Source organism: Sycon ciliatum, chromosome 10 (genome assembly GCF_964019385.1).
Source record: "Sycon ciliatum chromosome 10, ocSycCili1.1, whole genome shotgun sequence".
NCBI lineage: Eukaryota > Metazoa > Porifera > Calcarea > Leucosolenida > Sycettidae > Sycon > Sycon ciliatum.
The window spans coordinates 17605335-17627986 of NC_088652.1; the positions used below are offsets into that span (position 1 = coordinate 17605335).

At 47.0% G+C, this 22652-nt stretch overlaps 1 protein-coding gene across 1 annotated transcript in view; it reads right to left on the reverse strand.

Annotated features, from left to right (window-relative positions):
• LOC135825626 (integrin alpha-8-like) overlaps positions 1-22652 on the reverse strand; it is a 63826-nt gene that overhangs the window by 16022 nt on the left and 25152 nt on the right. The window contains exons 8-18 of the mRNA XM_065338237.1: positions 20535-20632; positions 19553-19642; positions 16179-16231; positions 8694-8805; positions 7838-7997; positions 5108-5299; positions 3681-3726; positions 2930-3034; positions 1241-1296; positions 940-1079; positions 483-620 (exon numbers count right to left, since the gene is read on the reverse strand). Coding sequence (XP_065194309.1) covers positions 483-620; positions 940-1079; positions 1241-1296; positions 2930-3034; positions 3681-3726; positions 5108-5299; positions 7838-7997; positions 8694-8805; positions 16179-16231; positions 19553-19642; positions 20535-20632 — 1190 coding nt within the window. The remainder of the gene's footprint in view (positions 1-482; positions 621-939; positions 1080-1240; positions 1297-2929; positions 3035-3680; positions 3727-5107; positions 5300-7837; positions 7998-8693; positions 8806-16178; positions 16232-19552; positions 19643-20534; positions 20633-22652) is intronic.

The window sequence follows — 22652 nt, forward strand, 5'->3', positions numbered from 1 at the left end:
CGCCTGATGAGTGTTTTCAGACACGAAGCTCCGAGTGGCGGCAAAAAAAGGACCCGGTCGCACTGCTGATGTTAGTGAATGGTATCTGGTATAAGCTGCACATACACACTGAGATCTTCACTCCTACAGGGTTCACTTGATCTGATTTCCTTGAGCAGCACAAGTGTGGTACCTCACACAAAACATTGACATGTGTGTCCTGCAATGGATACAGCTCTCTCTCTCTCTCCCTCCCTCCCTCCCTCCCCCCCTCTCTCTAACTCTCTCTCTCTCTCTCTCACTCTCTCACTCACTCTCTCTCTCTCTCTCTCTCTCTCTCTCTCTCTCTCTCTCTCTCTCTCTCTCTCTCTCTCTCTCTCTCTCTCTCTCTCTCTCTCTCTCTCTCTCTCTCTCTCTCTCTCTCTCTCTCTCTCTCTCTCTCTTGTTGGTCGCCCGGCTCAATGGATATTTCAGTTGATTATGTAAAAGAGATGCCGACTCACCGGCTGGGAGAGGGGTACAATGCTGGGATGGTTGCGTGTCAGAAGAGGTGCAAGATTGGCAGGCGTGCTAGTGCGGTTGACAAGATTCCACTTGGTCAGAGAAATATTAGTCCCACGACAAAAGTTGCTGATGGTTGTCTGCAGTGCACACCGACACAGGCACACAAATACATGCACACACAGACACACAGACAGACACAGACACACAGACAGACACAGACAGACACAGACACACACACACACACACACACACACACAGACAAACACACAGACACACATTTTTATTGAGAGTCTAGCCGTACGGTTAGAGGAGAAGGCAGACATGCCTGTGTATCTGGTAAAGTAAAAAATAAGAACAAAAACAAAACACACACACATGATAAATCACCTCTTACGCGCACATATCAATGTCTATGAGCGACTCTACACCACAGCAGAGCGCTGGAGAATAGCTTACCTTGACGTGTACGGTGTGTTTACGACATTGCCGGGTGTTGGGCTTGGACATGGTGATCTTGTTGGTGACATCTGACCGTGTGGTGGTGCCTACGATGATCTCTAGCTCACCAGTACTGACAGACATTGTATACTGGATTACTGGATGAGGGCAATGTCACACAGAGAGCAGGAGAAACAGGTCAGCACTTTGGCATGTGGTCATGGCTACTCTGCAATTTGAAATGTATGCATACATGTTGTGTGCATATTAAACAAAATACAACTGCAAATGCAACCCATGTAAAGCTTAGTTGACTTACCAGCCAGTGTGTCCAGAATAGGCCGAGAATACTTGGCGCAGACCTCTACGTCAAAGCTAGACATGAAACACAAAGCCGCACATATTCTTGTTATGGTGGATGTGAATAAAACAGCATGTTGTGTGTGCATGTGTGTGTGTTTTGGTGTGTTTGTGCGTTTGTGTGCGTGTGTGTGTGTGCGTGCATGTGTGTGTGTGTGTGTGTGTGTGTGTGTGTCCCATATTGTGCAGTGGTATATGTAGTCAATTTCCAATCGAGAGGTTTCAAGTTCAATTCCCGACGATTATGGTCACACACGTCTTTCTTCTCTTTCTCATTCTCCTCAGTGGGTGGTTACCAACAGCCAGTGCATGGCAAGTGTTTTCATATTTCAATAACAAGTATTTTCGTCTTGAGTACGCTCACCTTCCCCTTTCTGATGTTATTTCATAACTTAGAGCCTTCCAAGTTGGAAGGCTGTTGGTTGGCGCATCCAGGACGTGATAGAGCTCATCATCAGGTGGTTGAATGTCAGTATCACATCAGTCAGTATTGTGCTAGCTGTTGCACATTCTGACTACATGCCTATAGCTGTTAGTGTCGGACATGTTTTTAACAGTTTGAGGGTACCGTATTATCTCTAATATAAGCACAGTCTCCAATAATAGCTCGTCTCCAATAATAGAACACCTTGGGGCGGCATTCAAAAAATAAAGTGCTCAGTCTCCATTATAAGCACACTGTGTAAATTCATTATCTGTACCGGCGAAAACCCCCTGAAATGTGTGTGTCATACATGAATTTGGCATGGCAACATGCCTCTGAAATGAGGTTGAAATAATAATGGAACAGTCTCCAATAAAGGAACGTCTCCATTAATAGCACGGGGCGGAGGTACATTGAAAAAATAAAGGACCGTACTTATATTAGAGATAATACGGTAAGTGTAAGCAGGAAAAGTCTGAAGAAAACATTGACTGTCACCACCAGGACTGAAACCAGGGACTCGCGTTATGGCCAGCAAACATGTATACTGTTAAAGCAGGAATTTTTGGTGGTGTTTTATTTTCGGTAACTTCAGCGCCGACAATTTTTACCGAAAATAAAACGCACCGAAAATTTCGGTACTACCGGTACTGTATACATGTAGTACTAGTACACTTACCTGGAAAACGGGTTTTACCGAAAATTCTCCTCCACCGAACTGCCTATTTTGGAGAATACCGAAAATATTACACCACCGAAAATTTCTGCTTTTACAGTATGCTGTTTAGTAGTCTTGAGGTCATTTTAGTATGAGTACAAGGCACTAAAGAGTGGGCGTCCGATTTGGATGCACGGTCTACAGCATGCTGTGCACTGAGAAGGAGACATGGGCAAGCCGGACGGGAGGAAGAGAGGTGCTCAGGGATGCTGCTACGGCCATCGTGTTGCTTGTTTTATACAACACAAGCAGAAGTCGTAATAGTGTACTTGCCCTGATGACGGGCCAGGCCCGAAAATGTGTTTCACAAACTGATTTGATTCGTACTACAGAGACCGCTCTACTGAAATGGAAGAGTGAAGCTTCATTCATGTGTAAGGGACTGCTGTTGCGGAGGTTGGGGACAATAAGAAAATGGCCAGAGTCCCCAAGAGTGCTGGAGAGTGTGAGGTGTACCCCGCACACAAGCCACACTCCGTACTGTGTATTATGTTGTAAACCCTTACCAAGCACGCCACGTCCCGATGCCGGACACATAGCAGGATCGATTAGTTGCGTCAACTGCCGCGGGTGCATTCAACTGTAAATCGACAGAGATGACAGGTCGTGATCTGAATGGAAACACATGCACACACACGCACACACATACACGTTACACCAATAACAGCAGAAGTTCTGAACACACACACACACGCACACACACACACACACACACACACACACACACACACACACGCACACAAGTTGGTCACTGCGTTTGCACGAAGAGACATGCGCCAAGTTTACAAACAAAATCATAATATATGGGGCAGGAGGCAACATGCCTACATGCTCCAGCATCAGTTCAAGATCACGAAGATCTGCGTTCACAGCGATATCGCCAGGACATGCCAAGCTGCAGTTCAATTTGAAACGACAGGCCTCCTTTAGGAGCTACATCTGTGCCTTGACCCTTGAGGGTGGTGGCGTTCCTGCAGATGGAGAAAACTTGGTCTGACTGAGCCTCACACGAGCTGTGATTTAGTTTTAAACGGTTGAAGAGGATGAATAATTTGTTGTGACTCAGAGTTTCACGCACTAGGCGATCATCGGACAACAATGATGAGGCAAATCCGGATGCTGGTTTACATGTACATATACCCACAAAAAAAACACTTTTCCCTCAGCACTCTTTTGAACAGTCTAGAACCTTTCTCGTATATTTAAATTTATACATGACAACAATTATTGTGAATGGTCACGCAGTCAAATCTGTACCTGTAGATGAAGGCCTCTGATGAGTCCAAGGCGCCGATACCAATATCTAGACACACCAGTGGATAGAGAGCACATTCACACATTTTAGTTACTAAACTCCCCGTTTCCCGACACCCTTAGTTAACCCAAACATGTCCGTCTACCCGGGCACCTTTCTGACCCATCTAAAGTCACAAAATTGTCTCTTCAACAAAAAAAACAAACACGAAAACTATTAGACTGGGGGGAGAGCCAAGGATTAATTTATAAGAAGAAAAGAGGACAAACAGAGTTGGCCAGTGTCGTGCAATGTTATCGCATGAGCTGATTGTAAAGCAACTGGTGGTGTTAGTGGACATTATAGCGTAACTTGTAGCTCTTTTGGTCCTCTTTTCTTCCAAAAACTCTTGATTGGCATACAAAAATGTTTGCTTGTATGCAGTAAGCGGTCATGGTCTGCGTTACAGGCAGTTCCTACTAGTAGTAGTTACTGGCAGTGCTTTGGATTAGGGGAGATTCACCGCTGTACAGTAAAACCTGTGACTAACGACCACCCCTTGGGGCCAGAGAAAGCGGTCTTTAGTGGCAGGTGGTCCTTAGTTACAGGTTTGCACCGCACAACCAGGAACGTGAGATCGTCCGTGCCTGGCAAAGCGGTCTGTAGTACCAGGCTGGTCGCTAGTCATGGTGGTCTTTAGTTACAGGTTAACAGAGTACAGTAGCCACTTCAACAGGATGTAGTTGCCTGCAATACGCTCATCATCCAGGAATACATGCTGTATAGCCGGGCATTTTCGGTGGTGTAATCGTTGCGGTATTCCCCCAAATCAACAGTTCGGTAGAGCGAAATAAAGAAAACCAGTTAGCCCCCCAAGACCCAGAAATGCATTTTGCACACGGCATGGCATGGTATGGTTGAATTCAGGGTGGCGTTTTATTTCAAATGAAAAATACCTGTACCAAATTTACTGAACGAAAATCTCCGCAGAAATTGGTTTTCAGTACATGGGGCGAGGTCGACATCACGTGAAGTTTATGAATAGATCAAGTGAGGGATCAGAGTGATGTTCTAAGCCAGGAGCTTATGCTCCAGGTTACCAGGCAGCACTTGTACACTCATGCCTAAAATGGTCAGCCGTATGGTACAATAGCTGTGCTTGTGGTGAACACTGGCTTGTCACACGTTCATCGTGACATTCTGCCGTCTACATACATGACTATATGTGTACATAACATCACACTTGGACACGCAGAGACATGCACACGCGCACACGCGCACGCACACATGCACACACACACACATATACACACACACACATATACACACATGTACACACATGTACACACATACACACCCACGCTCGCACATACATATATATACCCCCTCCCCCCCCCCCCCCCACGCACACAACACCCACAACACGTGCAAGAATGACAGGATGACCTACCACCATATCCATTAGAGTCAATGTCCCACCCATAGGTCAGGGACGAGCCAAAAGATTGTGTGTTGCTGGACGAGGGGACGATACGCTGGGGAGAGTCTGTTAGCAGCCCGGACGCCGAGCCAAAGTACACATACACAGCCCCGACGTCCAGCTTGCCATAGACTTCCTCACCTGGTGCTGCTATGGCGATATCTGATAGGTTACGAGAAACAAAAGAGTAAGAAGAGCGAGGCAGAGTGAGTGAGGAACAGGAGACATGGGGGGGGGGGGGGTGGAGGGGGGAGAGGGAGGGGGATAGATGAGATAGAGAGAGAGAGTGTGGGAGAGGTAGATAGATGAGAGAGAGAGTGAGAGGAGGTATATAGATGAGAGGGGGGGGGGATAGATAGATGAGAGAGATTGGGGGGGGGGGGGGAGGGAGGGGTAGATAGATGCGAGAGAGAGAGAGAGAGAGAGAGAGAGAGAGAGAGAGAGAGAGAGAGAGAGAGAGAGAGAGAGAGAGAGAGAGAGAGAGAGAGAGAGAGAGAGAGAGAGAGAGAGAGAGAGAGTGGGATGGGGTACTTCCTCCAGAAACAAAAACTTCGTGACTTTTTCACTAATTTTCGCTGCTGTTCTGTCGCTCTCGGAGTGGCTCTTTCGGCCTGAAACACCAACAGATAACATTCCGAACTGTAGGAAGGCATGATTCCCATTCTGGAAAGCCGACAGCCATCGCAAGGCAAATGTGTCGTGCTGTAAACCAAGCGAAGCGACGATGTTTGCATTTCTGTCCACCAGGCACCTTGCCAAGAAAAGCACTGTGCTCTCTGCTCATCATTGCTAGTTTTGGTTCAGAATGATACAGAGCAGGGCAATGGCACTGAGGAGCAAGAAGAGTGTGAAAGGGATAGCAGCTAGTGTTTGGAAATCTGCGTCATCACCAAAACACTTGCCGATGTGCGAACAGGTTGGCAAGATGTCCGAAAACTCCAAACTCAAAGATGCGACACCCGTCACTTCGCGTGGCGCGACAAAGCTAAAATGTTCAAAAAAGAGTCGTTGTTCAGTGGGAAATCTTGCCATTTTCAGCAGCCTCCACTGATGTTTCTTTGGTTGCTTAGGAGAACAGGCGAGATCTCCTCACAGCAGCCGTGATGTGATGGGACACCTACAACGCGCAGAAAATGTGAAACATCTGGCTTTGCCTATACGCATCGTTCTCAAGAGCCAATACGATACCAGAGTTCAAGCGCCACCGCAGTCTCCATCTAGATGCAAGGGAAGGCAGTGGTGTAAATCACGTACTAGTAGCAAGCGAAGGCGATCAGAGACAGGGAGAAGGTGCTCCGTGACATGCGAGAACTCGTCGAACGACCTGCCACTTTGGTTGGTTCCAGCCGTGATGAATCGAGCGATGGCGACTCAGACTGAGACTCTATTCCCATCAATCACCTTTGTAGATAATGTACACATGTCCATTGAGCGTGTTGAAGTGTTTCTTTTCCAATGGAACACATTTGTTGAGCACATTAACTCCTTGAAAAGTCATGTGATAAAGTCACGAGAGAGTTTTTATTTCCGGAGGAATTAGATAGATGAGAGAGAGAGAGAGAGAGAGAGAGAGAGAGAGAGAGAGAGAGAGAAAGTGAGAGAGAGAGAGAGAGAGAGATGGGGAAGGAGTAGATAGATGGGAGAGAGAGAGAGAGTGGGAGAGGGTACACACATTAGAGAGAGAGAGAGAGAGAGGGGGGGGGGTAGATAGATAACAGAGAGAGAGAGAGAGAGAGAGAGAGAGAGAGAGAGAGAGAGAGAGAGAGAGAGAGAGCGAGAGCGAGAGCGAGAGCGAGAGAGAGAGAGAGAGAGAGAGAGAGAGAGAGAGAGAGAGAGAGAGAGAGAGAGAGAGAGAGAGAGAGAGAGAGAGAGAGAGAGGGGCAGCGGGGTGCAGATTAGATGGCGGGGGGGGGGGGGGTAGATGACAGAGGAGGTACAGCACAACCTGGTTTAAGCGACCACCCACGGTGCAAGCAAAAACGGTCGTTAAAGCCACGTGGTCTTTGAAACCAGGTTCCATACATTTGTGACATATCGGATTGTGTCCATACATGTCCATGATTGTACTTCAATGTACTCATATTGACAGGTGTGGAGCATATAATACTTTCTCCAGCAAAGCACGCCTCACTCAAGTGTATGCAGCGCATCCTGCACCGTCCCTTGTCAGTTCTGTTGACTGCATGCATATGCATCAGAGCGCGCACTTGAACCCTGTTGCTGTCAAACCTGACAGCCAAGATGGCACTATTGGATAGTTTTGGTCGCTGTGTGCAGGTCCAATATGGCACTTGGTACACAAAAAGTCGGTCGCTGGTCACGCAAGGCAGGTGGTCGCTGTATCCGGTGCAGTTTCTGTGTAGAACTGCCGTGAATGGAAAAATGGTGGGTTAAAGAAGGTGGGTGCTAAACACAGAGGTCGCTAAACACAGAGGTCGCTAAACACAGAGGTCGCTAAACACAGAGGTCGCTAAACACAGAGGTCGCTAAACACAGAGGTCGCTAAACACAGAGGTCGCTAAACACAGAGGTCGCTTACACCAGCTTTTACTCTACACGTGCGTGGATGGAGAGAGGAGGGAGGGATAGCAAGTACTCCCATAACCACTAGAAATTTCCTCAAACCATAGCCCTGCGTGGGCAGAGTTGTTTGAATAATTCTCGATAACCATTGACTGAAGAGGAAAATCTGTCACTTACCAGAATAGCCGTCGCGATCGACATCTCCGATACCGGCCAAGGTGCTACCGAAGCGTGAAGCTGGCCTCCCCACTAGCGCAAGGTCGTACTCCCGCAGGAAATTTGAAATATTCCTATCGAGATAGAAGGGATTCCCCTGTATAGGATGAGCTTTGAGGAACTGTGCAACACAAAAAATTGCGCAAGAAAGAGATTTTGGACAGAATTACTAATCTCACTAGAGTACCAATCCATTAAACTTCAGAAGATTTCTACCTTCTTAAGAATTTGGAGTCACCATTTGAACAGGTGTGATTTTGCAGTAAGGCCTCAGCTTGATGCATGCGCTGCTTGCGGTTTCACACGGTGACTTTCACAGAGGATACGCTCAGTGGGTTGAAAGAACAGAATGCCATTTTAACATCGGGAATTCATCAGCTGCAGCAAATTTTTAAAGCTTGGGGAGTTGACAGTTTTTCTTCTGGCTGCAGATTGCTGCCTGTGCCGACATTCATGCCTACGATAAATTATGCATGTGCCAAGTTTAGTTGATACGCTTGGATCAAATCCTTCCTAAGGGTGTGCAGACTCCACTGTAGCCACAGTTCGTGTTTCACACAGGTATACACCACTACTCAAAAACGGTCTCTTGGCTACAAATTCTTCCAAAAATCCTTCCAAAAATCATTCGGTAAAAATGATAATAGACCGACGTTCCACAATTCCTGCTTGTAGCAAAGGTCGCTGGTTCGAGTCCCAGTTTTCCTTCTGACTTTTCATTTGTCAGATTTTCAGACTTAGGAATAGGTGAAAATTCTGAGAATTTCTCAATTGAGGGTATTCCGAAAGGGAACTGGTGACAAGTGTATGGCCTCACCGTCTTCAGTTTATCAGCATACACATAGACCCTTCCAAAGTCGTAGGAGTTGACTTCGCCGGCTCGACTGTGATCCATGTAGTACGGGGCTCCGACATATAGCTCCGAAATCCTGCTCAGGTGAAATATAAGAGAGAATGCATTCCATTACAGCGATAATAAGGATCAACTGCGCACTCAATCTATACACACGTTGCAGCAAAGCTGGTGGTTAATAAGTTCAAAGAACGTTTTTCTCGTGATTGTCATCAGTTGGAATAACATCATATTTTTTGATACGAAGGAAACTAACAGAGTACTATAGAGAGAAGTGCATGCTATTCACAAATTCTCCCGAAAATACAGGCTTGGGCCTGTTGTGGCTCAAAGCCGGTTTTGGTTCTGCGCATCCTTGTCCCATGTCCTGCCACAGTGTAAATGTCCCAATTTTGTGTACTTGTAAGAGAACGATGTCGGATTTTCAACTCCTTGTCGTTTGGCTTCAGCAATGTCAAGAACGGCCTTGCCCAACCTCCGTTTCTTGCTGCGACGGCAGAGCTTAACTCCATGTGATATTGTTTAACTAGTTATGCTGGTAAGGCTGTCATCACACCACGGTACAAAGCGCTGCATCTACGTCCACGTAAGGAGTATTTGGTCGGTTGTTATGATGATCGTTATACGGGGTGAAAACGGGACCAGAGGAAACGGGAAACGTGGACGTGGTAGGGACAGGGGGGGGGGGGGGTATACAACTTTTTGTATGAACATGCGTATCTCCCCAGCCTTTTTCCGGTACTTCGATGTACGTGCGTTCAAATTTCTCCAAAAACGTGACTGCGTGTACGCGTCAAGACCTGTGCCTGTCTGATGACACTACCACCCGTTTTGGTTTTTTCACCGTAGACGTAGACGTGAACGAGAGTCGGAGAACGTAGCGTGATGACGGCCTAAACAATGCAACGGAACCAACAGAGGGTTGCACCCAACGTAGGGTTGTATTATTTATAACCCTGTAGCTGTCGTGTGCAGAGTGAAAATGATTCATAATATGTGCTTGCCACGTAATGTGAAGTTCTACCATCCCTGACCCCCAAAGACTAGAGTGCACACTTTGGGGGGGGGGGGGGGGGGTATGCACTCGTATGGTTATGCACTCTTTTTATTAGTTGTTGGCGTGCCATTATCCTAGTCCTGGTGTTGGGACACAGCAAGGGAGGAGGTGAATGCACTCTTCTGGAGCTACACAGATACATGGTGCATTTCTGCACTGCACTGCACTGTAATGCACTGTCCTGCCAAAGTTGCTGCCGTAGTTACTGCTGTAGGTGATTTGGGACACTGGATAATGCACTGTCCGTGTTTGGTATGGCATGGCTACCTAGTCACATGAGTTCAAACTTTGACACGTCTTGTAGTAGCAAACCTCCTCTCATGTATCCTTCTAGAACGTGCAAACTCCTACTCTGAAGCGCAAATTATGGCGACGACACTAGAACCACTAGTCTATGAGAATCCTGCGGCGAAAAGAGCACGAGCGATGGTGGTTTCCCTATGACTGATTTCCCACTATTATTATTATTATTATTATTACGAAGTAGTGGTTGCGACTTCGGCGATGATTTGTAAGAAAGGGTTTGCTCCCCAAATAAAGTCGGCGGAATAGCGCGAGCTCCGGTGTGGGGAGCAAACCCTTTCTTCTTCTTATTATTATTATAATTATTATTTGCAATTCCATAGTACAGAACAACAAGGGCATCAAGGCTTGTTTGTTGCTACTAGGGGTGAAACAAATATTCCGAATATTCGAATACTCGTTTGAATTTTTCAACTATAATCGTACTCGGAATAAATCAGAGTATTCGCTCATACATGGCACATGCATTTACCCACAGAAGTCTGCAGTTTCAGAGCAGCAGTCAGCAGATATTAATGTGCAGAGTGTGTGGTGAGCATTTGTACATGAGTAGAGAGAGCCCAAATGACCCACCAACCAATACATCTGAGAAAAGGACTGCCAATAGGGCTTGAAAGTGATGACGTCAAAACGGCCAGGGAGTAGTAAGTTGACATCAGATTTCTATTTTTGGATCCACTAAGGTGTGACTTTGCTATTGCCTAAGTATGTGGGTGCATAGCAACCCACTCATGTCGCATGCAGGTGTGACTTTTATTTCGCCACCAGTTGTAACCCCGCCCCCAGTAGCCAAATCAGTCAGTTTCACTGGCTACATCACCATGCTGTGGGTAAGACCGCTTGAAATGTGCTTGGATCCATACAAAAACTGGATCCAAGTGGATCCAGTTTTTGAATTTATGAAATTGTTGCTATGCTGTGACGTAGCACTTTCAAGCCCTATTGGTTCAATCAGGGTTGTACCAGGTGATTTTTAAGTTGTACCATGTGATTTTTAAGGCCCTTGGTGTGCGATTTTTAGGATATCAAGAATACTCGAATACTCGAATATTCGATCGGAGAAAATCAGAGTACACGAACTTGGGATCTCAGTGCCAACTTTCACCCCTAGTTGCTACTTGAAGTTTTATGCTTTCGCAATCACCGGGCATACTCAACCCTTTCCGTGCTAATGACGTCTATAGACGTCATGCGCGCTGTACGCCAAACGACTAATGACGTCTATAGACGTCATGAGATTTGCGCAGTACATCACAGCGCATAGATGAGTGTACAAACTTTCGTAACTCCGTCAAAAATAAGTCTATCGCTACAATCGATACGCTGTTGGAAAGGTATTGAGCTCAGCTTTCTAGCAATATAAAGTTCTTTGCGATAGGTGAAAGATTGACGGAGCGGCGACGGTGTGAACACGGAATTCACGGCACTGAGCGATCGTGATTTTTTTGTTCACGCAGTTTTTTGTTGCGTGCCAGGGGATTTCCCTTTGGCGCAGCGCATGCGTAATGGACACCAGCGGAAGCACGTGAATCTCAGCTTTCAGGCAGCGCAGTTTGAATCGTGAAAATCGGCTGAACTGAATTGAGAGAAAAATTCGTTCTGACCTTTGCGCGAAAACGACACCAGGAGAGTCAGTGCGCTGGAAAGGCAGTTTGCTGGAGTAAAAGGGGTCAGCACGGAAAGGGTTAATTCCATAGTATTCCTGATTTCTGGTGGTGATACACTGCATGCGGAGCATGAGTACCGTAAAGTCTTGTATAAAGCCGCGGCTTCTATGACTTTCTTTCTGAAATTTTGCAGGCTTCTATACAAGACAGATATTTCTATGTATGTCAACACTAAAACCAGGCTTATGTGTGATTTGATGGGCCCAAAATTGCGGCTTCTATTCGAGGGCGGCTTCTATTCAAATGCGGCCTTTATTCAAGACTTTACGGTAGGTGGGGCTTTCTTGCAGGTTTGCCTAGGAGAGCATACAGTATTCTTCTTGTGCGCTCCACACAACAATGAAGGGTCAGTTAACCCTTAGGTGCCGGTAGGTCGATTTCGACCTATGCTGACAGTGCATACTAAAATCGAGCACAGAGCCAGTCACGTACATCGCAGGTGCCTGATTTTTTGTATAGAGACCCTTCAGTAGCTGGCCTGTAGATAGCAATAGAGAAAGAAGGGGGGTTGCATTTGAAAAAGTCGAGTCGTGATCAACGACGATCGCGCAGATCAGCGGAAGTCAATCGAGCGTGGCAGCCTACGCACGCGTCCCGCAACACGAACAAAACGTTGCTGTTTCGCTTCGTTTTCGACTAGTACAGTTCATGGCTACTACAGCTGACCTCCGTCATGGATGCTGCAGGAGCGCTGGAGTTGTTTGAAGAGCTAGAGGCCGATGATGCCCCTGTAGAAGAAGAATCAGAAGACGCCGATGGTGAATAATCTGACGCTCTTTTCTCTGACCGAAACCGGCCGTCATCAGATGAGGAAGACTGACTCAACGATGATTTGGTTTTCATTGAATTTGTTGAGAATGGCAGCTCTTCAGATGAGGACAAAATTTCCGACGATGAGCTTCAAGAAGCTGTAGGGCGAGGGCAAGCGCAGCCAGTTCGTGGACGTGCTCCGCTCGCGCTGCGCGGAGGAATTGCTCGCGGTGCTGGTTGAGCTCAGCCAGCTGATGGAACAGCTGATCGTGGCGTGCGTGGCGCGTGTGGCGGAGGCCGTGGACGAGATAGTGGATTCGGCGTGCTGAGTGGTGTTGGCGACCAAGATGTTCTTGGACCAGCGCAGTACCCTGACCCTATTGTAGATTTTTCTGACTTGAAAATTCAAAAATCGGATTTTTCTGTGTCTTGCCATCCAGAATACATACTTTTGTCGCTACATTATCTAAACGGGTGCGGAGATATAGGCTTTCCAAAAAATTGAGCCAAAACTACGAAAAATCTAAAATTCAGTCAGGCACCAAAGGGTTAAGTGTCAGCAAGTCGGCATAAAGCATAAGGTGCAGCAGCAGGCGCAGCCACCATGACAAACCACCAAAGTCACTTTATCTCCGTTCCTGGTGGCGACAGTCAATATTGTATTGAAATCAACTATGAAGAGTCTTTATGTGGACAACACTTCCTGTATAAAGTCCAGCCAATTAGGCATCCCCTATCCAGACTTCGAAAATAGACATAGGATCTGCTGTAAGCAGTGAATATTAACCAGAAAACGGCCCCTCCCTTTAATCCTTTACATCATTCACTTCTCAAGATAAAAAAAAAAGTATTGAGGCGCCTTCAATTTCACCAGTTGTAGTCTTCGGGGTGCAGCGTTCGGCCCTTATTCCCAATCGAACATGGTTGAACAAGCGGTCACGTGCTCCTGTGTGCCCAAATCACCTGGTCACCACGCCAGCAGGCGACAACTTTCACACCAAGGTTCAACTCGAGTTTAACTCGAGTGACAGGACTGTACCCAAAAAAGGTCAAACAGGCTAGTAAGTTGTACCCTGCAGACACGGTGACCAGGTGACTGGTGTACGCAGGAGCATGTGACCGCTTGTTCAACCATGTTCGATTGGGAATAAAGGAGGAACGCTGCATCGCAGCCTTTTCGGACCAAAACCAGTCGCATTGCCAGCAATCGCATGTCATCACGTACATTGAAAATCAACATAATTTTGCGAATCGACCTTTTTTTCAAGATCACTTTTCAACGAGGACGAAGCAAAGTCGGCCGAACGCAGCCTAGAGGAAGAAAATCACCCTCTCCACTTCACCATCACGATACTGACATAGATACGAGATGAAACAACTAAAAAATCCACAAGAAAACTGTACGGCCATCATCGCGCTGACTTTGGTCTGACTTTGGTCTGACTTTGGTCTGAGAATTTCTATCACGATCAAAAATGTACGAGGAGCACTCAAAAATAAGCCACAGACGTACCTTTATCGCTCTCTACTCCTTTTTCAAGGCACAAAAGTCGACTCTCCACTTTCAAACCAGGAACCAGACATACCAGTGGTCCTTTTCAGCTGCTCCACGAGCGCAGGAAATGTTCACCAAGGGGCGCAGAGCAGCATCCATTCCAGAAAAAGAGCTAAAATACGAGTGAGACTGCATGCCTGAGTACATGAGTACATGTATGAGTACATGCAGAAAATAGTCAATTTCAGCGTTTCTGCTCCAAACAGCAACTACCTTCGACTAGAAACAAAGATTACACCAAAGGATCAAACAACAACCATTTTCTGCAGTTTTTTTGCAGATGGCTTCCTTGTGCTTGGCCCAGCACGCCAAAAATCACACCTCGGAGGAGTACAAAAATTACAACTCTCAGATGTCCTCAATTGCTGGCCATGCAGCGTCCAAAAGACTACAACATATGGGCCAATCGCGGTCATTCGTGCTTTTATAAGAACGAAATGGCGCTTTTAATGGAAGTTTCCGGAGGAGGAAGGAGGAAACTGTAGTTATCACCAACCCTCACCGCGCCCAGCTCGCGCCGCTACGGCGTGCGACCTGAGCTGGGCGCCCTGCCGTGCAGTATGGAACTGTCCTCAAGCCAGTCACATATTTGGCAGCCCAGTGAGCTGTCTACCGGATCACAGCGTTTAGAAGCGCCAAATGCGGCAGGGCCAGTCTCAGGCTGGTCGCGTAGGCGGCAGGCCGGCGGGCGACCGGCAAGGCTGCATTCGCATTTGGATCACCGAAGTGATACAGGTGCTTCGACGGCACCCCGTGGCGCATCAGGGAGGCATCTATATCTGGGACCCAGGCAGCCCGCCCGTAAGCGCACCACCGTATCAGGTATGCGCAGGTGGAGCAGCAGAGCAAGATGTGTGCCGGACACTCACCATCATCCGGTCGACTGCATGGTTGTGCGACTTTACACAGCCGGCACTCATTACTTGCTATTGCTTGCAGAAGGCCAGAATTTTTTTTCTTTTTCGCTCGTTCCCTTCTTCCAGGCACGGCTTCATGTTAGAGCAGTAAATTGCACTTAGGGACTCAGCTGAGTCAAGCTGGACTCAGCGTGTCAAGTTTGGCATAATACAATAAGCGCGCTATCCCCAAACAGTTGTGTGGTTATTGTGTGAGTGTATATGCAGGAGTCCGCGGTCACGTGAGGGGGAGTGATAAGTGACATTTTGCATACAAATCGCCATCTAGTAGGGCGCAGTCACCCAGTTTCGGTGGAAGTGCGCGAGTTCGATTGGGATTCAAGTAGGAAGGGAGCGTCTCAGCTTTCTCGGACCAAGACCATTCGACTCAGCACCCCGAAGACTACAACTGGTGAAATTTTGATTTTTGCCTTAATTAACCCTTTATGTACGGAAAAAATGTACATAGCCTGAATTTGATCTCGATTCAACTCGAATTCCATAATTCTCCGGGTCATAACTTTAGTCTCCTTTTGACGATATTTTCAATATTGGGCTTCTTGGAAAGCTCGTCGCAAGAGGAACACATTGAGCCCATGCTTGCCACCATGAAGGTTAAAACGCCAGTGCTTCAGCCCAGCGTATTAGTTGCAACGCCAATATTCCGACAGAAGTCGTCTTGTATCAGTTATTTGGCTCTCCTTGCTCGTAACAACTAGCTGTTACATCAAAAAATTCACAAACTGCCACGAGTCCGTTGACCATTTTAAACGTGTTTCTACATCGCTGCATGCCCAGAATGATGGGGAAATCCCTCATTCAAATCTGCGCAAGCGGCTATTGAGCGACATTCGCCGCGAGTCGACTTTCGAGCTTCGTAACTCTGGAACCGCATATCGGAGCGCTTCAGCAATTGTTTCAGTGGACAGCTGGGAGGTTTCTCTTCGACCTACCTATTTTACCTTTTGGAAATAACAGGAATGACTGAGTTACGGTCGATTGAAATTTTAAAAGTTTCGATCCTAGGGGATCGAAAGTTGTACAGTCCGTACACAACGGGTTAACTTCCCCTTTACACCAAAGAAAATAATCATAGTACATGTAGTTGATTATTATGCAATCCATGTGCCAGAGACCATTTCAGTGTACATCTCGTCATCTGCTGTCAGTCACGCAATGGTGAGCAGCAAGACTAGAACACTTTGGTTATCTTTCCCTTACCTATCATTATTGACGTCCTCTGCGAGCAGGGCTAGTCCAAATCCCTCTGCAAACTGTTAATAAGAAATGGTCAAGGTCAATCGCAAATACAGCAGAAGTCATTCCAATCCAAGCCCCCCAAGAACTATACAATCATAGTCCGGAAGATCACATGAACGCGAGGCAATGCTTTGCTCCAAGGCTGCCCATGTGGTGTGGTGTACGGTTCGTGGTTGCTATGACTCCCGACTAGCACCCACAGCTTGAGCATTTTGGGTTAGGATCCGAAAAGTTAAGAAGCGGCATGCAACGCTAATGCATTCAAACTATTCATGCATACATTGTCATCAATCTATCGCCAAATGTAGACTGAAACTTCAGTATATATAAAGAACGATACACGGACTTTAAGCAATTGTTTCTCACCTCCTCATCACCATTCCTCTCTACTTGGTACATGCATGACGCTGCATTGAAATCTCCACATCATTTTTTATCTCTGTGCGTTTGCATAAAGTGCTGCGTCCACAACCCTACATTATAGGCTAAAGGCTTCTGAGGTACTGCAATTTCATTGCACATTTAGAGCTCCCTCATCCAGGCGGTCGGGGACTGGGCACTGCCCATGAGTTGGAAATGTCCTTAACTCGGAATCAGATATTTATACGGCAATCAAGTGTACTACAGTCCATTCACTATAAGTGTGCACTGTTATTACATGCTCCCATCATACCACTGTGTACAAATACAAGGCAATTTTTTCTAAGTGAATGCACGCTTGCTTGCGGCTCCTTTAAAAAAAAACCGGATCAAAATCTGTCCAAATTTGAGAGAGAAAATGGAAAATTGATTTTTTTAGCTTGCTTTGCTGGCTGATTTCCGTGCATTTGCATGAACCGCTGCTTTGTCTTTTAAGAAGTCATGCACCTTATTGATCATCTCAACGCATCCACGTGGGGTATTCCACTGTCAGGCTGGCGCTGGCCTACATGTAGAATCCATGGGGCATACACAATGGCCCTTTGACTGGATGGAAAAGAGTGCACACTTTTATTGGCCCTTTGACTGGAAAAGAGTGCACACTTTTATTGGCCCTTTGACTGGAAAAGAGTGCACACTTTTATTGGCCCTTTGACTGGAAAAGAGTGCACACTTTTATTGGCCCTTTGACTGGAAAAGAGTGCACACTTATATTGGCCCTTTGACTGGAAAAGAGTGCACACTTTTATTGGCCCTTTGACTGGAAAAGAGTGCACACTTTTATTGGCCCTTTGACTGGAAAAGAGTGCACACTTTTATTGGCCCTTTGACTGGAAAAGAGTGCACACTTTTATTGGCCCTTTGACTGGAAAAGAGTGCACACTTATATTGGCCCTTTGACTGGAAAAGAGTGCACACTTTTATTGGCCCTTTGACTGGAAAAGAGTGCACACTTTTATTGGCCCTTTGACTGGAAAAGAGTGCACACTTATATTGGCCCTTTGACTGGAAAAGAGTGCACACTTATAGTGAATGGACTGTCACTGCGCGGTAACTATGCTTTATAACAATACAGTAAAAATCTGGTTTAAGTGACCAGGTGGTGGTACAGACAAAAGCAGTCGTTAAAGCCAGGTGGTGTTTAGAACCACGTCCCGTACATTCATGGCATATCAGATCCTGCACGTAGATGTGCATAATTGTACTTCCATGTACTTCCTCCGTATACAAAAACTTCGTGACTTTTTTTGAAAGCTGCGCACAGCTCTGGAATGGTGCCGTTTGACTTGGAATAACACTCGTGGCATTGTTTAACCTGTTTATAGGCTATATACAAAGACAAAAGCAACTCAGACGAATGAGATTGAGTTTTTTCGTAGTCTTTGTCGCTTGTGTCATTGGCACCTGACGATGCTGACTCCGCATCGCCAACAGTCGCTGCTTCCGCTCCCATTTCATTCAGATTCTTCTCAGCTGCAGTGATGATTCGACGCTGGACTTTGGCTACGTCCTCTTCATCTCCAGAGCTGTGTACAAATCGGTGTCGACTATATTCAGTAGTTCCAACCCGCGACCTCCATTTTGCCGTGAATTGAGTCGTACATACACATCCACACACTTCGCATGTTCTCGCCAGGATAATCCTCCCAATATTCTACAACGGCTTTGAGGAGGTCCCTGCGATTTCCCTTGGAGACAAAGGAGACGTCTGACTGGAGAGAGGCGAAGAAAGCCAGGCCGTCAACATTCTGACCCGGAGTCTGCGCTGGTTGCACGACGACTGAAATGTTTCATCTTGCAGTGCGAGCGGAACTGATTTATGTTCTCACGCTGCGTATGGGGCCGCGCACCGCAATACGAGCCTGGCCAGCTTCAGGGCAGCGGCTGCCGCGTGACTCCGTGTTCCAGCCGCGAGCTCCACTTCGTCACTGTGTCAGTTTCGAGCAAGTAAGTGTTATTTTTTTTCATTTCACTCTCGAGTTTCTGTCGGCAACGTCCTCATACGCATGGCTTCCGTGGAGAATCTGTTCGAGATCAACCAAACTTTCTTCGGCATGAATGTGGGTAGTCGATGACAGCCTTTGGCGCAGTTCGTTGAGCAGGTTCTTGCTCAAAAACACCGTTCAAAAAAGTCACGAAGTTTTTGTATACGGAGGAAGTACTCATATTGACAGGTGTGGAGCATAGAATATTTTCATGCGAGCCTAGTGCACCTCACTCAAGTGCATGCAGCGCATCCTGCACTGTCACTTGTCAATTTTGTTGACTGCATGCACTTGCTTCAGTCGTTCAGAACGCACATCAACCCTGTTGCAGTCAGCCCTGCCAGCCAAGATGGCACTTTTGGCTAGTTTTGGTCGCTGTGTGCAGGTCCAATATGGCATTTGGTACAGTAAAAGTTGGTCGCTGGTCGTGCAAGGCAGTTGGTCGTTGTATCCGATGCAGTTTCTGTGTAGAACTGTCGGTGCATGGAAAAGCGGTCGTCATAAGCAGGCGGTCTCTAAAACCAGAGGTCGCTTATATCCGGCTTTACTGTAGTAACAAATATGCGAGAGCAATGTGAATGCGAACACTTCCTCTTCCCTTCACATGTGCATTTCACATTCACATTTCTCTCGCATGTTTGTTACTATTGTAATAAACCATGGCTACCGAACAGTTAGTACTCTTGATTGCCGTCTAAAAGTTGCTATCTTCGAAACACCTGTTTACAGATATTATATGATAGGAAAAAGAAGTGCCAGAGATCAGGCATATGACACCACGGCATCAACAAAATTGGCAAAAGAGTAAGAGAATTTATACTAAAACTCGCCCAACGTTTACACGGTAGACCGAGGTGCCCGTAAAGTTGAGGTCCGAATTAGAGAGATATGGATGGGCACGTCACAAGTCTATTTTGCCACTGCACGCACCTGGTGGTTCTTCAACAGTCCATAAGGCGCCCAGCGGTAATTGGCATTCGTATAGTTCGCGAATCCTCTGGTTCGATCCATAATCCACACCTGTAGATAATGTCAGCCAATTAACAGTGATACCGGTAGGAGACAGTGAGCAGATAGATAACGCTGCCAATAGGCGATCAGTAATGGGTCACTGCACGTCCTACGACGGCTTTGCTCAATGTGTTTTACTTCCAACCATCCTGTTGACGTACAATGTAGCAACATGTTAAGAGCTGGAATTAAAAACCCGCTAAACTCAATTTTTGAACAATGGCCAAAATAACTCATTTCATGTGCGGTGTGTATCTAAATCCCATATATGGAAAGAGCGAAAGAGAGAGAGAGAGAGAAAGAGAGAGAGAGAGAGAGTTAGAGAGAGAAAGAGAGAGAGAGAGAGAGAGAGAGGGGGGGGGGAAAGAGAGAGGGCAAGAGAGAGAGAGAGAGGGCGAGAGAGAGGGCGAGAGAGAGAGAGAGAGAGAGAGAGAGAGAGAGAGAGAGAGAGAGAGAGAGAGAGAGAGAGAGAGAGAGAGAGAGAGAGAGGAGAGAGAGAGAGAGAGAGAGAGAGAGAGAGAGAGAGAGAGAGAGAGAGAGAGAGAGAGAGAGAGAGAGAGAGAGAGAGAGAGAGAGAGAGAGAGAGAGAGAGGAGAGAGAGAGAGAGAGAGAGAGAGAGAGAGAGAGAGAGAAGAGAGAGAGAGAGAGAGAGGGAGAGAGAGAGAGAGAGAAAGAGAAGAGAGAAAGAGAAAGAATGCGAGAGACAGAGAGAGATAGAGAAGAGAGAAAGAGGAAGAGAAAGAATGTGTGAGAGAGAGAGAAAGAAGGAGAGAGAGAGAGGGAGAGAGAGATAGATAGAGAGAGAGAGAAAGAAAGAGAGAGATAGAGAAAGAAAGAGAGACAGACAGAGAGAGAGAGAAAGAGTGAGAGAGATATAAATCTAGGATAACATCAGTCTTACATCACCCATCACATATCCGGACGGATCTAACATGGTCTTGGAAGCATGGGTGATATCGTATAAATTGTATGTCGCAAATGGCCTTGCATATGCCAGCTCTGTAAACACATAATCCAAACACACACACACAACAGACACTCACACGCGCATCCAGAGGCATCCCCCTCCTCCCCCCCCCCCCCCCCCACACACACCCCACCCCCTCCACACGCACACACGTACCCCCCCCCCCCCACACACACACACGACACACACAGTCATGCACGAACACACACACGCACACCCCCCCCCCCCACACACACACACTACACACACAGACACACAGACACATACACACGCACACACACACACACACACACACGCACACGCACACGCACACACTTGTACTTGTTGCTCACTGCCAAACTGGTCACGTGGGTCTCCCCGGGAGAGGGGAGAGAGACTCAAAAGGAATCTTGGAAAGATGACTCAACTGGCTATTGAACCACCCAACGGCCGACACCCCTGAAATCCCCAAAACTCTGGGTGGATTTGAAAATGATCCCACTTATGGGCTCACCACACCTAAGTACGCAGGTGAGGACAAGGTGCTGAAAAAGGATAGACGGCTTCAGGGTATCCGTCCTGGGATCCAACTGCAGTTACCCCTGCCCCCAGTGAAGGTAATGCTTGCTACTAGTGTGGGTGGCTAAATCAGAGTGGATCTGATCTAAGCCGTCACAAGCATCATTAATTACACAAGAGTTAATCTAGCCAGAAGCAGTCCATGGTTAACAGGTATGTATACTTCAAATAGAAAGTATACGAACCCTGAAACCAACAAAGGTGGCAGATACAACAATACACCTTCAAGCAGCCAAGCCTGTTGGCAACAGACCCAACACAATCAGGCATACGCGTACCCACCAACCGAACTAGCTGACAACCGACGCACACACACACACACAAACACACACACACACACACACGCACACGCACACGCACAATCACACACACACACACACACACACACACACACACACACACACACACACACACACACACACACACACACACTACTACTACTACTACTACTATCAATCAGCTACCCCTTGGGGTCACGCCGCCCTCCACTCAGAGAACTGAGCGCAAGGTGAGGGGCAGTGGCGCAAACAAAACAGGAAGTACAGCAAAATGAATTGAAAAAAAAGGAAATCAAAACAAGCTGCCATATTGATGGAAAGGGACTCACAAACAGAGGAAGGAAATATCACAAACCAGATGAACAGTCTGCTGTAGGTCCACTATAAGTATAACATGCAACGACTGAAAAAGGAACAAAATTAATGTGAACATGATGTTCTGTTCAACAATAACGTCTGTACGCGTACTGCTTCGGCCTTCATGCACCAGGAAAGCACAATCTTGAGCTGGAGGGTGGGCACCGAACGTCCCACAAGGGCTCCACAAGACGTACTTTCACGAAACGACGAGGAGTATGCGCAGCAAGCTAACATCACTACACCATCGCCGCACGACGACTGGCCACTCAGGTCCAAACAACACGACAAATTCACAATTCCAGCTATCACCGCGCAGGAATAAATTGTTGCGAGTGTGACCTGTATCCTTTATCATCTAGGAATCCACTTGTTTTGCCGAACGCCACTGCATTGTTACAGGCTGGGGATTGATCCGAGGGCTCGCCACGCCACTGCGGAGGATGCGGAAAGGACGCAAGAAGACGGTGACGGCAACAAATTACCCGCCCTGGTCGTCAGCTCACTGAATGTCCTTCCGCGCGAGCGAAACCGGCTGCAAGGCATGAAAAGCCTACTGCCAGTCAATACCCAGGGACGACCCTGACCAGAAGGCCAAGGCCGCCCCATGGAGGAGGCCAACAAAGAGAAAACCAGGAGCTAACAAATCTGCTTCCTCTCCGCGAATTTTTTTTTATTTTTTTTTATTTATTTATTTATTTTTTTTTTTACACACACACACACACACACACACACACACACACACACACACACACACTTGACCTTGACCTTGACATACAGCGGCTAAGCTGCCCTCATGAGGAGGAGAACAAAGTGGTAGCATCACGTCTTCGCAGCAGAACATCCGGCCTCACGCCGT